This window comes from Tripterygium wilfordii, chromosome 15, assembly GCF_013401445.1.
Source record: "Tripterygium wilfordii isolate XIE 37 chromosome 15, ASM1340144v1, whole genome shotgun sequence".
In the NCBI taxonomy this organism is placed as follows: Eukaryota; Viridiplantae; Streptophyta; class Magnoliopsida; order Celastrales; family Celastraceae; genus Tripterygium; species Tripterygium wilfordii.
Window position 1 is genome coordinate 745,605 of NC_052246.1, and position 12,329 is coordinate 757,933.

The following is a 12,329-nucleotide window of genomic DNA, read 5'->3' on the forward strand; positions in this document are numbered from 1 at the left end:
GACGGCTGAGTCTTCGGCTTGAGCTTTCTGAACAAAGACATTAGAGTGGCTATCAATAACGCCATGACTGATTGATCAATCAATATTCGTCAGTTAAATTTCAAAGGGACTTAATTCGTTGTGTTATGTGTTGCATTTATGAAGAAGACTTTGTGCGTATTGCGTGATCAAAGCTGCTTCTTCTTCTTCTTCTTCTTGTTTTTTTTTTCATTGTTTTGATTGAAATTCACACACTTAATTATGCATTTTTTCACATGCAAAACATATGAAATGTTTTATTACAATTACTAATAATTAACAAATCCCCTTATTCGATGATATATTAGTAGGTTTCGTACGTCTCTTCCTAATTAAACCTTATTGTAATGATTTTTCGCATGACAAACTATTTTTTAAAGCATTTGGTCTATTATTTTTGACGTAACACAATCATTAAAAAATTCGTGCATGCTTTTTATTCATGGAATAGGATAAGCAGGCGGCGATGAGCATGGCGTATCCCATTGGGCGTGACCATAGGTTTAGCCCAAAAACAAGTAGTGATATGTAATGCGAGAGGCTCTAATACGGATTCTTGTTTAAAAAAAAAATAGAAACACCTATAAATTTTAAATTTACGGGTGTATATATTCACTCACAGTAGTAAGCCTAAATCAGTGAACCCCACAGGAAAATCAATTTCAACATTTTGACTTAGGTAAAAAGGACTATTCCCATATTACTATGGCCATGTTTGGATAAACATTTTTAGTAGCATTTATACTACTTGCTAGTATAAATGCTACTACCTTACTAAACGGGTTTTTTTAACACGTAATCCGAGAGATTTTTACTCAGCATTTTATGCTACTTTTAACATACTTGTATGAAGTATTTTAGTAGCATTTCCCCGTCAAAAGTCAATATTGTCCCCATCAATTTTTTTTTCCATTTATACCCTCACTTCATGTGTTATTATAAATTAATTAATAAATAAATAAATTTATTGATATTAAAAAATATTTATCATTTAATATATGCTACTCAGTAAAAATGTTACAAGCAAAAATTCAACTAAACACCACACAGCATTCGAGCAGCATTTCTGCTACTTAAATTCTCAAACATTTCTACTACCACCATTTCTGCTAGCATATCTACTATTTTCAAAATGTCTTACCAAACTAGGCCTATGAGCCGTGCCAATATATAATAGAATAAACTTATATAATATCTATCTATCTATCTATACTTTATTTTAAAGTTCCTAGAATTAGGCGCGAGTCCGCATGTTTTATATACTCGCGAAAGTCGTTTTGTTGGAATTCATTTAGTGTGGGTTCTTCATTTCTCGTCTTGTGGGGGTTTACTCATTCTATTACCTACAACGATGCCGTTTTCTACCTCGGTGTAAATTCCAATAAGTTTAATTCATGCATCTGCTCTGACACGACGTCTTCTCCTTCTCTCTCTGACTCTGAAAGTCTCGAGTCTCTCTTAGAGATCTTGAATCAAAGCATATCTAAAACACTATAGAGAGGAAGCTTCAGAAGATAAAGATAAAAGGAAGACACGATTCTCTCCAAGAAACGGGTTCTCTCCACTTAACTAAAAGTCACGGGAAGACCTGCTTTGAGAAATGGATTCTCTCCTCTTACCCATTATCAGATCCCTCTCCAAGTTCACATCTTTCACCATTTTGATTTTGTTTCTGCTTTCTTGTACCAGGTTTACTTCAATAGGTTTGCACAATCTTTGATTCTTCAGCCTATATTTCAGCTCTCTAATTTTGAAGTGGTTTATTGTTTAATTTTTGTTAATTAGTTTGGATTAGTAGCAAGATTATAACTTCTTTTCCATTTACAATGCACAGATTGGGTAATAGTTTGTTTATTTGATTAATTTCTACTTTCTTATATGCTGCTCTTTTTGCCAATAATGAGTTCTGGAATGCATTTTTTAATTTCAAAGTAAATTCTTTCGTTTTCTGGATATTTGCTTGATTAATAGGAGAAGAGAAAATTGAGTCTATTTACCGGTGCATGATTTTTTTGTCATATTAGAGAGGAGATGAAATAAACTGCAGAACATATATTTCATTCTATTTTCAAGAGTTGCAGTTATCTGGAAAGATTATGGCCTTATATACAATCATTTGTTAGTTGGGGTTCTTGACATCTTGTGATATGTTTTCCACAGTTACTAAGCTTTGGTGATTTCATTTGGAAATTATAAAGCATACAAAGTGGATAGAGGAAGGTCTTCCTCCCATTTCAGGGATTTGGGGTTTGGATGGGAAAGATGAGTGAGTTTGGGATGTCATGACAATTTCATTATTATATTTCTGATGCGGAGTTATAAGGATTTATGTTTTCTAATCACATGTTCATACTTCTTTAGATTTTTCCAATTTAGGCTTCAATTGAAGGAGTCCCCTTGTATGTCGCACTGCTTATCTGGTAGAGCATTGGATCCACATGATGATAACATTGTCGCTACAAGTTGTGAATCCATGATCAAGTTTTGTGATCTTCGGACAATGAGGTTTGTACCTTTATATTTTTGTACAATAGGTTTGTATATGGAAAACTATTATCCTACATGTTTTCTTCTCTGTAAATGTCTTCATTTTATAGTGTAATATTGTAGTTTTAGTTGAAAAGCTGTTAGCAAATAGTTGCCATCGGATGAAATTATTAAAAGAGAGAAATGGTTTGGTTAGGAGTTGGGTGCAACTACAGTTTCTACTTTCTATGTTTGAATTTTTTCCCCTCTCATCTTTGGGTAGCTAGGTATGGTGTATCGTGATGACATGGTTATTAGTTTGATGGCTTTTCATCTTCATTGAGGATTGCTTGAACTTGAATAAGCTCATCAGGTATTAATTGTCACTGTACTATAAATCATCTATTATATTCTGAAACAAGTTGATCGCTCAAAAAATCAGATGCTAAGCCTCAAATATTTGACAACATAGAACGGATAAAAGGGCTAAGTCATTGTATCTCAATATTGTAAAAACTGTGTTGACTTTCAGGTACAAATTTCCTATCTTGTGAAGCATTTGAGATTAGATAATCTTGGTGACATGCTGAAGCGTTGGAGCAATGCAATTTAGAGTAAGCAGTAAACCATTTAAGTTTGCATTTTTGCTTCATTTGACTGCAAGAGAATGATGTGCATTCCTTGAAGTACATGTTTTTTTCCATTTGCAATTGTGGTCCTCTTCTTTTCTTTATTGCCTAATAGAATTGCTCTGCTCTGTAAGCCCCACTTTTATTATTGTTATTTTTTGCCAGCTCTTGGAGACTTCTGTGAACATTATTGTACACATAGAAATATATTATTTCTATAATAATATACTGAGTGATATGATAAGGTATATACATAATGGAAAGATAACGATGTATCATTTTTCTAACAAGTTTTATAGGTCCCGCTGTAACGTGCGGGTACCTGCCTAGTTAATATATAAGTTTGATGTTTCATAGGCCCGATTCAAAAGTAGAGTTGGGCCCGACGCCCATTAGTTTCTGTTTTTGCTTGGTTGGCTTTTATAGATCTTGCTGCATAGATCGGTAAATCTCAAATTCCTCTCACCATCATCATGAGACGCTATATCAGTCAGCACCATAACCACCTCGTTATAGTTATTGTTTCTTGTTATCGCGGTTGGTGTTTCTCATGATACTCTTGCATTGTTGGTCTTGTTCTTGTTATTGACATTGGTATTAGCGTTATTTTAAGCAAAACGTAACCTTTCTATCTTATCAGGTATCCAAGTATCCGGCACACGTGCCAAAGGCCTATGGTTTCTCGTCATAAAAGAAAAAACTTACACAAGACTAAACGATACCGTATATAACAGAAATTCAAAGATATCGAACACTAATTGGCAATAATTATGAGAACATATATTTATGTCACTAATTTCATAATTGACAAATTACGATTGAGTTGTGGTTTCTTTTTTTTATTTTTTTTAAAAATGCTTCAAATACCTTTCTTTCACCAGTAAATTTAATTAAATTTCCGTATATTCTCTAGTTCTCTCAGTTTTATAAGTTACATCTTCTTCCCTAATTTTGAATTTTTTTAGGGCCCGACTTGGTTTAGAAATGGGCTTAAAATGTTGCCCGATAGTGGCCCAACCCAAGAGCTGTGCTGTTATGGTTTAAAATTTAAAAACCCGCGTTTTAGTAGGCCGGGCTTGAAAACGGGCTTATGCAGTTTGTTGTTGTTTCATACATAAGTTGCTTAGAAAATATTGTATGATGGATCTAGGGGCGTTTACTTGTGAAAGTGACAATCACTCCTGTTGTCAAAACACACTTTTGATGGATGAATTTGGATTTTTGTTTTTTTGGACATAAATTTTTTTTTGGAGAGAGGGTCAAAACTATTTATTTTCACTATGAACAATGTTTTTTTGGTTACATATTGAGTTTTGACCTGGTTTATCAAAAAAATTACGCGTACATCAATGACACAAGAATTTAGACTCATATTGAATGTTCAAATGACAAATTTGTCTCGTGTTTTGCCTCTTAATTTTTTTATGATTAGTTGTGTCATGTGGTAACTTGCGATTTGGAGCAGGATTAGGTTGAAGTTTCGAACGAAAAAGCAGTAACATAACTTTATTAAGCTTGCAATATGATTTTTCAGTGATAAATTTTCACTTCCTAGTCTCAATATTATACACAAAAGCATATCCACACCAATCACTTACAAAAACTTGCACTGCTTCTCTTGGCGCCATCTCTTCAACCTCTCCACTTCACTTCATGCGCGTTAGGTACGCTGGTAACGGACTCGCCCGCTGTGATCGGGGAGTAAACTCTTCAAGTGGCTTCCCGGTATTATCATAATAAATTACACCCGAGAAATCCAACGGCCGACACCTGTCCCCCATCAGGATCTCCCTCTGCCAGAGCCCACCGTCTCCGAAATCATCGGGCGCCACTATGTCCAACCCTCGATCATGACCCTTCCTTTTCCTGTGGTGCATGAGACTCATGGTCTTGTTGCTTATCTGATTCAATAGCCGCTTCGGCTGGCGCGCTAGCCCTGGTTTCGGCTTCAGTTTGGTCGAGGCCTGGACGGCGTGTTTCTTGCACAAAGCTAGAATAGATGCTACGGAGATAATCAAGCCCTGCGTGATCCGCTTTGGGCAGAAGCCGTCGTCGCTACCGGAGTGATTATATGCTGGTGATAGATGGACCATCTTGATAAAAAATGGGCGGGGGTTTTTCTTTTTGCGTATTTGTGCGATTATGGTTGTGCGTGTCTATATATATCTAAAAACAGGCGTAGGTGACGGGTAATAGCCGGTGTCTTTATGGTTGACCTTTGACTAAAATGGTACTGATAGACTACGGCAATATTATTATTATTACTGGCTATTAAATCCCCTGATTTTAGAATTACATATATGGAACTCAAATCTTTTTCGTCATTGACTATATCATATATTATCAAAAAAATTTCATTACTTAAATTAGGGATCTTAGGTAAGTGATTAATGAAAAATAAACATATGATAAATGTCTATCTTTATATATACGTTGATATATTATCCTTATGAAAAAAGAAGATGGCACATAATTTTACTCCTTTTTTTTTTTTTTTTCAATGATATTTGTAAAATTGAGTTGATTACACTCGTGTGCGGAATGCAACGATATATGTATTGGAAAGAAGTGGTTGGGTAAACTCTAGTGGCATGACTCATTGTCATTGTTGATGTATACAATACAGGCAATGCTTGCCAAGCCTTGTTATCAGGGCGGCCTAGTGGATATGGCCCCTACTTGACACTTGTTAGGACGAAAAAGTCCCACATCGGTTGTTGAGGGGTCTTGTATCCAGCATATAAGCTGGTGCAGGCCTTCAAACACTTGTCAAGCCTTTTCCAAATGGAAGGGCTTGGAACTGCCACGGCCCAATGGGCCGAGATGGTGGGGAGGCTTGGCTTGGGTTTGTGCCCTGATGGGATTTTCTACATGGTATCGGAGCAGGTGTGCGCTCGTCCCCGATAAGAAGTCCACTCGTTGGGCCTTGGGCATAGATACCCAGTCCACGAGTGCGGGGGAGTGTTAGGACGAAAAAGTCCCACATCGGTTGTTGAGGGGTCTTGTATCCAGCATATAAGCTGGTGCAGGCCTTCAAACACTTGTCAAGCCTTTTCCAAATGGAAGGGCTTGGAACTGCCACGGCCCAATGGGCCGAGATGGTGGGGAGGCTTGGCTTGGGTTTGTGCCCTGATGGGATTTTCTACAACACTTATTATTTTAATGTTTTGTTGTATAGTTCGCTACAAATTTCTCTTAAATCGTGTTAAATTATGATTTAAATTATGTTATTGAGTATTTTAGTATTCATAATATTATTATATAATAAATTTTGAAAAAAATAAATCTTAAATACTAAATATTAAATCGTAACACCTAAACCCTGATATGGGAATTGTAATCCCTCCCAACTCCTAAAAACCCATCATATTCTCCTTTTGTTTAACTTTCAGATTTTAATTTTTTAATTTGTTTAATCTAATGAACCATGAATTGTCCCACTAACATATTTATAGTGGCACATCGCATGATTTGCATCTAACAATCTCTGCCCATTACTTCATTTGATAAAGTCTTTGCCTGCCTCTTTAGTTATTTCATTGATGACATGTGTTAATTAGGATAAGTTTACTTTGTGGGGTTTGCTTATTTATTTGGTCGGATACCATCACTAGAACAAATTGTCACATCACAAATTTGCGCGATCAAATTATTAACATCTTTACCTGAGTGAAATAGAAAAAAACATAAATTGCTATTGAAATTTAGGTGGAAGGTGACCGAATATTATTTCTATGTATAATGATCAAGTGGGTAGGTTACCTTCCACTTTGTTGGTTTAATTGTGCAATATTTTGTATCAACAACACACGGTTGGTGTGTGTTAGGTCATGAACCATGGTTCCATTGTCCCCTCCACATCAACACTCAACACATATCCTAATGTCTATCACTTATAGTACAACCTAATTAGGACCATGCCACCCACAACAACTTAGTTTGCAAACTTTTGTTATTACAACTTGTATTTATGCGATGAAGATCTCAATATTGTTTCAATGATAGTTTAGTGATGAATCTCTCTGAGATCAAATTGTATGCATTAGAAGTTTCGTAATTCTATTCTCAATGATAAATTTATGTGCACGCGGACTTGACGCCCTCAATTTAAGTTCATATCGGATGTTCAAAGGGCAAACTCTCGTAATTGCATTATTAGTTTTAAAAAATTAACAAAAATGTTAGGGATTCTAATAAATGTGATCCTAGTCATCTCAGTAGTGAATCTTGTCCCTTGATTGATGTAATTGTAAGGGCTCATAAAACTTATATTAATGTATAGGTAGGGATCCACAAAACTTAGTGACTGAATCATAGAGTGACACATTAATTCACTACTGGGATAACTGATATTTCATTTATTGAGATCCCTATCACTTCTGAAAAATTAAAGATCAAGCTTTATGGGCCATGCAAGTGTGTCAATCAAAGCGTTTCTTAGGTGTAATTGAAAGTCTCCTATTGAAGTATATCAAACGGTGATGTATCCCTCAAAGTCGTGCTTTCCTTGCAGTTTGTGTGACCCCATGCGACATTTGAAAGACTTGACTATTGAGAACCGAAGACTTCGTGAACTGCAGGTGTGAATTAAGAGACTACAGCAGCAATGGTGTAGGTACGACTAACCATTGAAGCGTGAAATAAGGCGTGCCATAGAAAAAAAGATTATAGAAGAGAAGACTCGACATCAGCTGTGACGTGGATAGTTGTGAACCTTTTAACATCAGCTGCAAAAGGAGACTGGGCCTGCCCAGGTCTTGACTTGGACATGGGCTGATAGGCTGCTGTCAAAGGTGGGCTTTATTTTTTAAACTTAAAACTTGGGCCTGTTTTCGAAGCTTGCATTGGAATCCCGATTGTAATGTTTCCTTTACTTGTTAATATGGGCTTAAACTGAAAAGAATGAAAACCCATCAAGTGCTGTTCCAGACTTCCAGTTCCCCATTCGAGGTCCAATCTGAGGGCCCATTGGACTGCATTTGTACTGGAGTACACACAAAGCAGGTTTTTGGGCCAGAAACCACCTTTTCTTGTTGAAATTATACAAAAAAAATCGCATTAGATTATTTAACATAAATGGGGTTGACCTGATAATTTATTGGTCTTTTGTTGTTCATTAGATTTATGCATTAGGATGTCAGTTAATGTTTGATTTTTCTTTTCTTTTCTTCCCTTTGGAAAATACTTGTTGTACAGGTTTTTTCCCCTTCAAAATAGCTCATTGAATTATACATATGCATATACATATACATATATGAATGCATATATATATATATATTTATTTATTTATTGTACCCAAGAGAATGTAGGGTCAATGGCTTTACAATTTCATTATGTAACTTTGTCCCTCCAATTGTTGTACTAATTATTATACTCGTAATAATTAATTAGTTAATTTTGGTGTTGTGAGTTTGGTTGTAATGTTTCTGTATCTTTTTGGGATCTATTTAGAGTATTTACTAGCTTTGAAGAGCTGTTTGTGCATTGCACAGTTAGTGGTGGTTGAAAGTCCTCAACCATTCGCCTATCAAAAAAAAAGTCCTCAACCATTTTGATCAACATCGATCGCAGTTCCAATAATAGAGCCATAGCAGTACATGGCTTTCCCTTGATGTCTTATCATTCTCCTAATCTTTTGAGAAATTATGGCCTAAAGAAGAAAAATCCCCAACCAATCCAAGTGGCTGTTGCCACTTACTTAACTAAAAAGTAAAACAAAAGTTTTGATATATAATTAGAATGACTATGGTCTACTGTAAATGAACGGTTCTGCTGTAGTTAAGATTTAAAGTCGCAATATTTTTTTTTAAAATCATGAATGAGTTTTGATCGGATTTATAATTCCAATTATATTTTTTTTTGTCAAAAATAAAAATCAAATTGAATATGAAAAAAAATGAAAATTATGGACTATTGAATATAAGCTTGAAACAATATTATGTCTCTCTTACGATAAATTTGATTTTTTTTTTCCTTCATATCTCACCCTGCGGTCCCTACCCAACCCTTCCCTTTTATAGAAATGTATTGCTTCACTAAAGAATCATATAATCTCTTGAAAGTTATATATATAATCATAACTAATATTTATTTAATTGTGCTCTTGGACATGCCGTGGCGTCAATGCCACTCTTTCTTTAGCAAATTAAGACACAAATAAGGACAAAAAATTTAATAAATAATTTGCATGATCAAGCATGTCATGTAATCCCAAGGAGCATAATTTATTGTGAAATATTTAATCTAGTGAAACTCTGGCATACATAATCAAAAATGAAACTCATTATCAGCAGGCACATGCATGCATGCTTAATTAATTAGCAACTGAAGAAAGCCAGTTATATATATGTGTGTGTGTGTGATACTAAAACAAATGCTAGATCTACATATATAGTGAGTGAATATTCGTGTTTGGGTTTCTCCATTTTTAAACAAGTATATGATCATTATCATACAAGTAACATCGGAAGAAATTTCAACAGACTTTGAATCCCAATTTTTTCTTTTTCAGAGTTCGTGAAGAAAAAAAATGATTACAATTATGAAAAAAACGACCATAAGAATATTAATACAAAACCATATGACAGAAAAGTAAAAAAGAACCTCATCAGTGGTGCAAAGGGTTTGGACCAGTTGGGACAAGCCGCTTTTCGACATCGTATCCTGGGTCAACCTCACTCCCGGTGGGCTTGTGCCGGTGCTGGTGGTGGCCGTGCCGGAGAAATTGTTGGAAATCAATTTTGCTGGTCAACAATCTCCTATTGCTCAACAGATTTTGATTGTTGTGGATGCAAGCGTTAGTATTTATTGAAATAATGCACCACCCATGAAAGAATAACAAGAAGATAGAAAGAAAAAGAAGAGTAGTGAAGAAAGGAAGGATTTTCATGTCCATAAAAATGAGGGAGACAATAATCCAATCATGGAGAGAAATCAAGTAGTAGTGGGAGAGTAGTCCTAGTTTTAGAAGATAGAGAGATAATTGACAGCTTGAATAACTATCAGCACAAGAAATGGTGCAGAAAGTAGTTGACATTTGAGAGTGTTTGCACGCTTCCATTGACTTAATAAAATTGATCAAATGAGAGAGATTAATATATTAAGGTCCAGCAGATGCGGAGAAGGAGTAAGAATTGTCGAGCATTTCTTCTACTTCTTCTAGTTCCAATGAATATTTCTTTGCGTTCAAGCAACATATGCCCATTAAAAGCAGTTTGTCAAACCTTACAAGTATAATATTCATTTGGTTTTGAGTGTCCACAGTGCACCAAAAAAGGCTGCGCTCTAATTTTTTTAATTGAGAATGACACCATATAAGATTGTTTTTTTGGACATCCGATATGAGCCTAAATTTGGATTGAGCTTGTGTGCACATAAGTTTCCTACCTGATGATAGTGTAAGTTGGGCAAAAACCTAACACATACATGATCACAAGAGTATTGTTCCAAGTGGGACATTTAATTCAAGACCACTAAGCTATCACTCAAATGGTTGCTGAGAGCCTTAATTACCTTACAAGGCTGTCACGAAATTGATCACAAGAGTATTGTTCCAAGTGGGACATTGAATTCAAGACCACTAAGCTATCACTCAAATGGTTGCTGAGAGCCTTAATTACCTTACAAGGCTGTCACGAAATTTTATTTGAGTTGATCAATTGATTCATTGATTGTTGTGTTATGTTTCAGCCAAAATACACGTTACATGCCTGTCCTAGCCTGCTGGGTGCAGATTTAAGGGCTCAAGCCAGTCTGGTTTAGCTTCACAAGCACACAAATGACCCTATGAAAATAAACTATTATTTTTTGTCTAGATGGACCGACCCAAAATTAGTACTGTATGGTTTGTTTTTTTTTGTCAAGACTTGTTTGAGTTGACCTTATTATCATGCAAGAATCAATGAAACTTCCATTAAATGAAGAACATTGTCATCCGAAAGTGGGATTTGAATTCAAATGGTTTTGGCAGATTGAGAGGGTCTTGTCGGAAAGACCATTGTATTGGGGGCGAAATATGGTAGACGTGTGGGTGCCACGATCGTCGACATATGAATTGACTCCTAACGTTAAAGCTGTATTGTGTATTTATTTAAGAAAAAATGTTCCAGTCTGTCTTTCCGCAACTACAAGTACCCATCACCACGTGGAGGCCTGTGAGGGAGTGAGTACCCAAATATCAACTAGTTTAGATGGCAACAAAATCAGCCATTTTTAATTTGAATCAGCTGGAGGTCACAGAACTTCAAACAAATCAAACTATATATATATCCACGACATGATGAAATGATTCATAACTCGACAGAAGTAGATCACTAATGCACTTATTTCATGAAGCAGGAAAACGTTGCTCTTTATCCTTCCTGCCAGTCCTCATCATCCTCATCCTCTCCAGCGGCATCAGCTTCATCATTCAAGTCAATATTGACCTTGCAATTTTCACCTGTATTGCCTGTAATAACATACAAAAAACAGAGAGTTCACAACCACCAAATGTAAATGTAATCTACCATAAGAAGGATCCAAAGCTATATATGAAAAGGAATTTAAAATAAAAACATAAATTTCATTAAAAACTACAATATTCTAATGAACTCCTCTTCCTTTGTCAAATCTTCTTCCCTAACCTATGCTCGTCTGGAAAGAAACCATAATAAGTAACTGATAAGAGCATCCACAGTGATGCTTGAAATATCAAGCACTTCAAAATTATTCCCTCTCTCCTCCTTTATCCTACGTGGCACAATTTAATTGGATGATTAAATCTCACAATATACACTATTCATCAACACTTCATACATTCCAACACTCCATACTCACTTTCTCTATTTTCTCTCTCTTCCTTTTTATCATATCTTTCTTCCTTTTCATATCTCTCTCTTCCTTTTCATCTTCTCTTTCTTCCTTTTTATCATCTCTCTCTTCCTTTTCATCACCTCTTTCTTCCTTTTTATCATCTCTCTCTTCACTATTCATCAACTATATACATACTCCAACTCTCAAGTATCATTTTTCCACAACTAAATTTTCAAGCGTCATTTTTCACCCATTGTGTGCATGTAGCGCTATACTTATCAAAAAAGTAACATTTCAAGTACTTAAAATACACTCCATTATATCCATTGTGAACATCTAGCACTTAACTTATCAAGAAAGTATCATATCAAGTACTTCAAAATCATCCCATTGTGGATGCTCTAACATCCTGTAACCAAAAAG

The 12,329-nt window shown here is 35.5% G+C and overlaps 1 protein-coding gene and 1 long non-coding RNA gene across 2 annotated transcripts; one reads left to right on the forward strand and one right to left on the reverse strand.

The window, feature by feature from the left end:
• The first annotated feature begins 1,384 nt into the window (after positions 1-1,384).
• LOC120016324 lies at positions 1,385-3,365 on the forward strand. The gene is made up of 2 exons (XR_005471957.1): positions 1,385-2,523; positions 3,017-3,365. It is a non-coding gene; the product is annotated as an uncharacterized LOC120016324 (long non-coding RNA).
• Positions 3,366-4,759: 1,394 nt separating this feature from the next.
• On the reverse strand, positions 4,760-5,206 carry LOC120016732. The gene has a single exon (XM_038869639.1). It carries the CDS (start codon positions 5,204-5,206, stop codon positions 4,760-4,762), a length of 447 nt encoding a protein of 148 aa, XP_038725567.1.
• Positions 5,207-12,329: the final 7,123 nt, after the last annotated feature.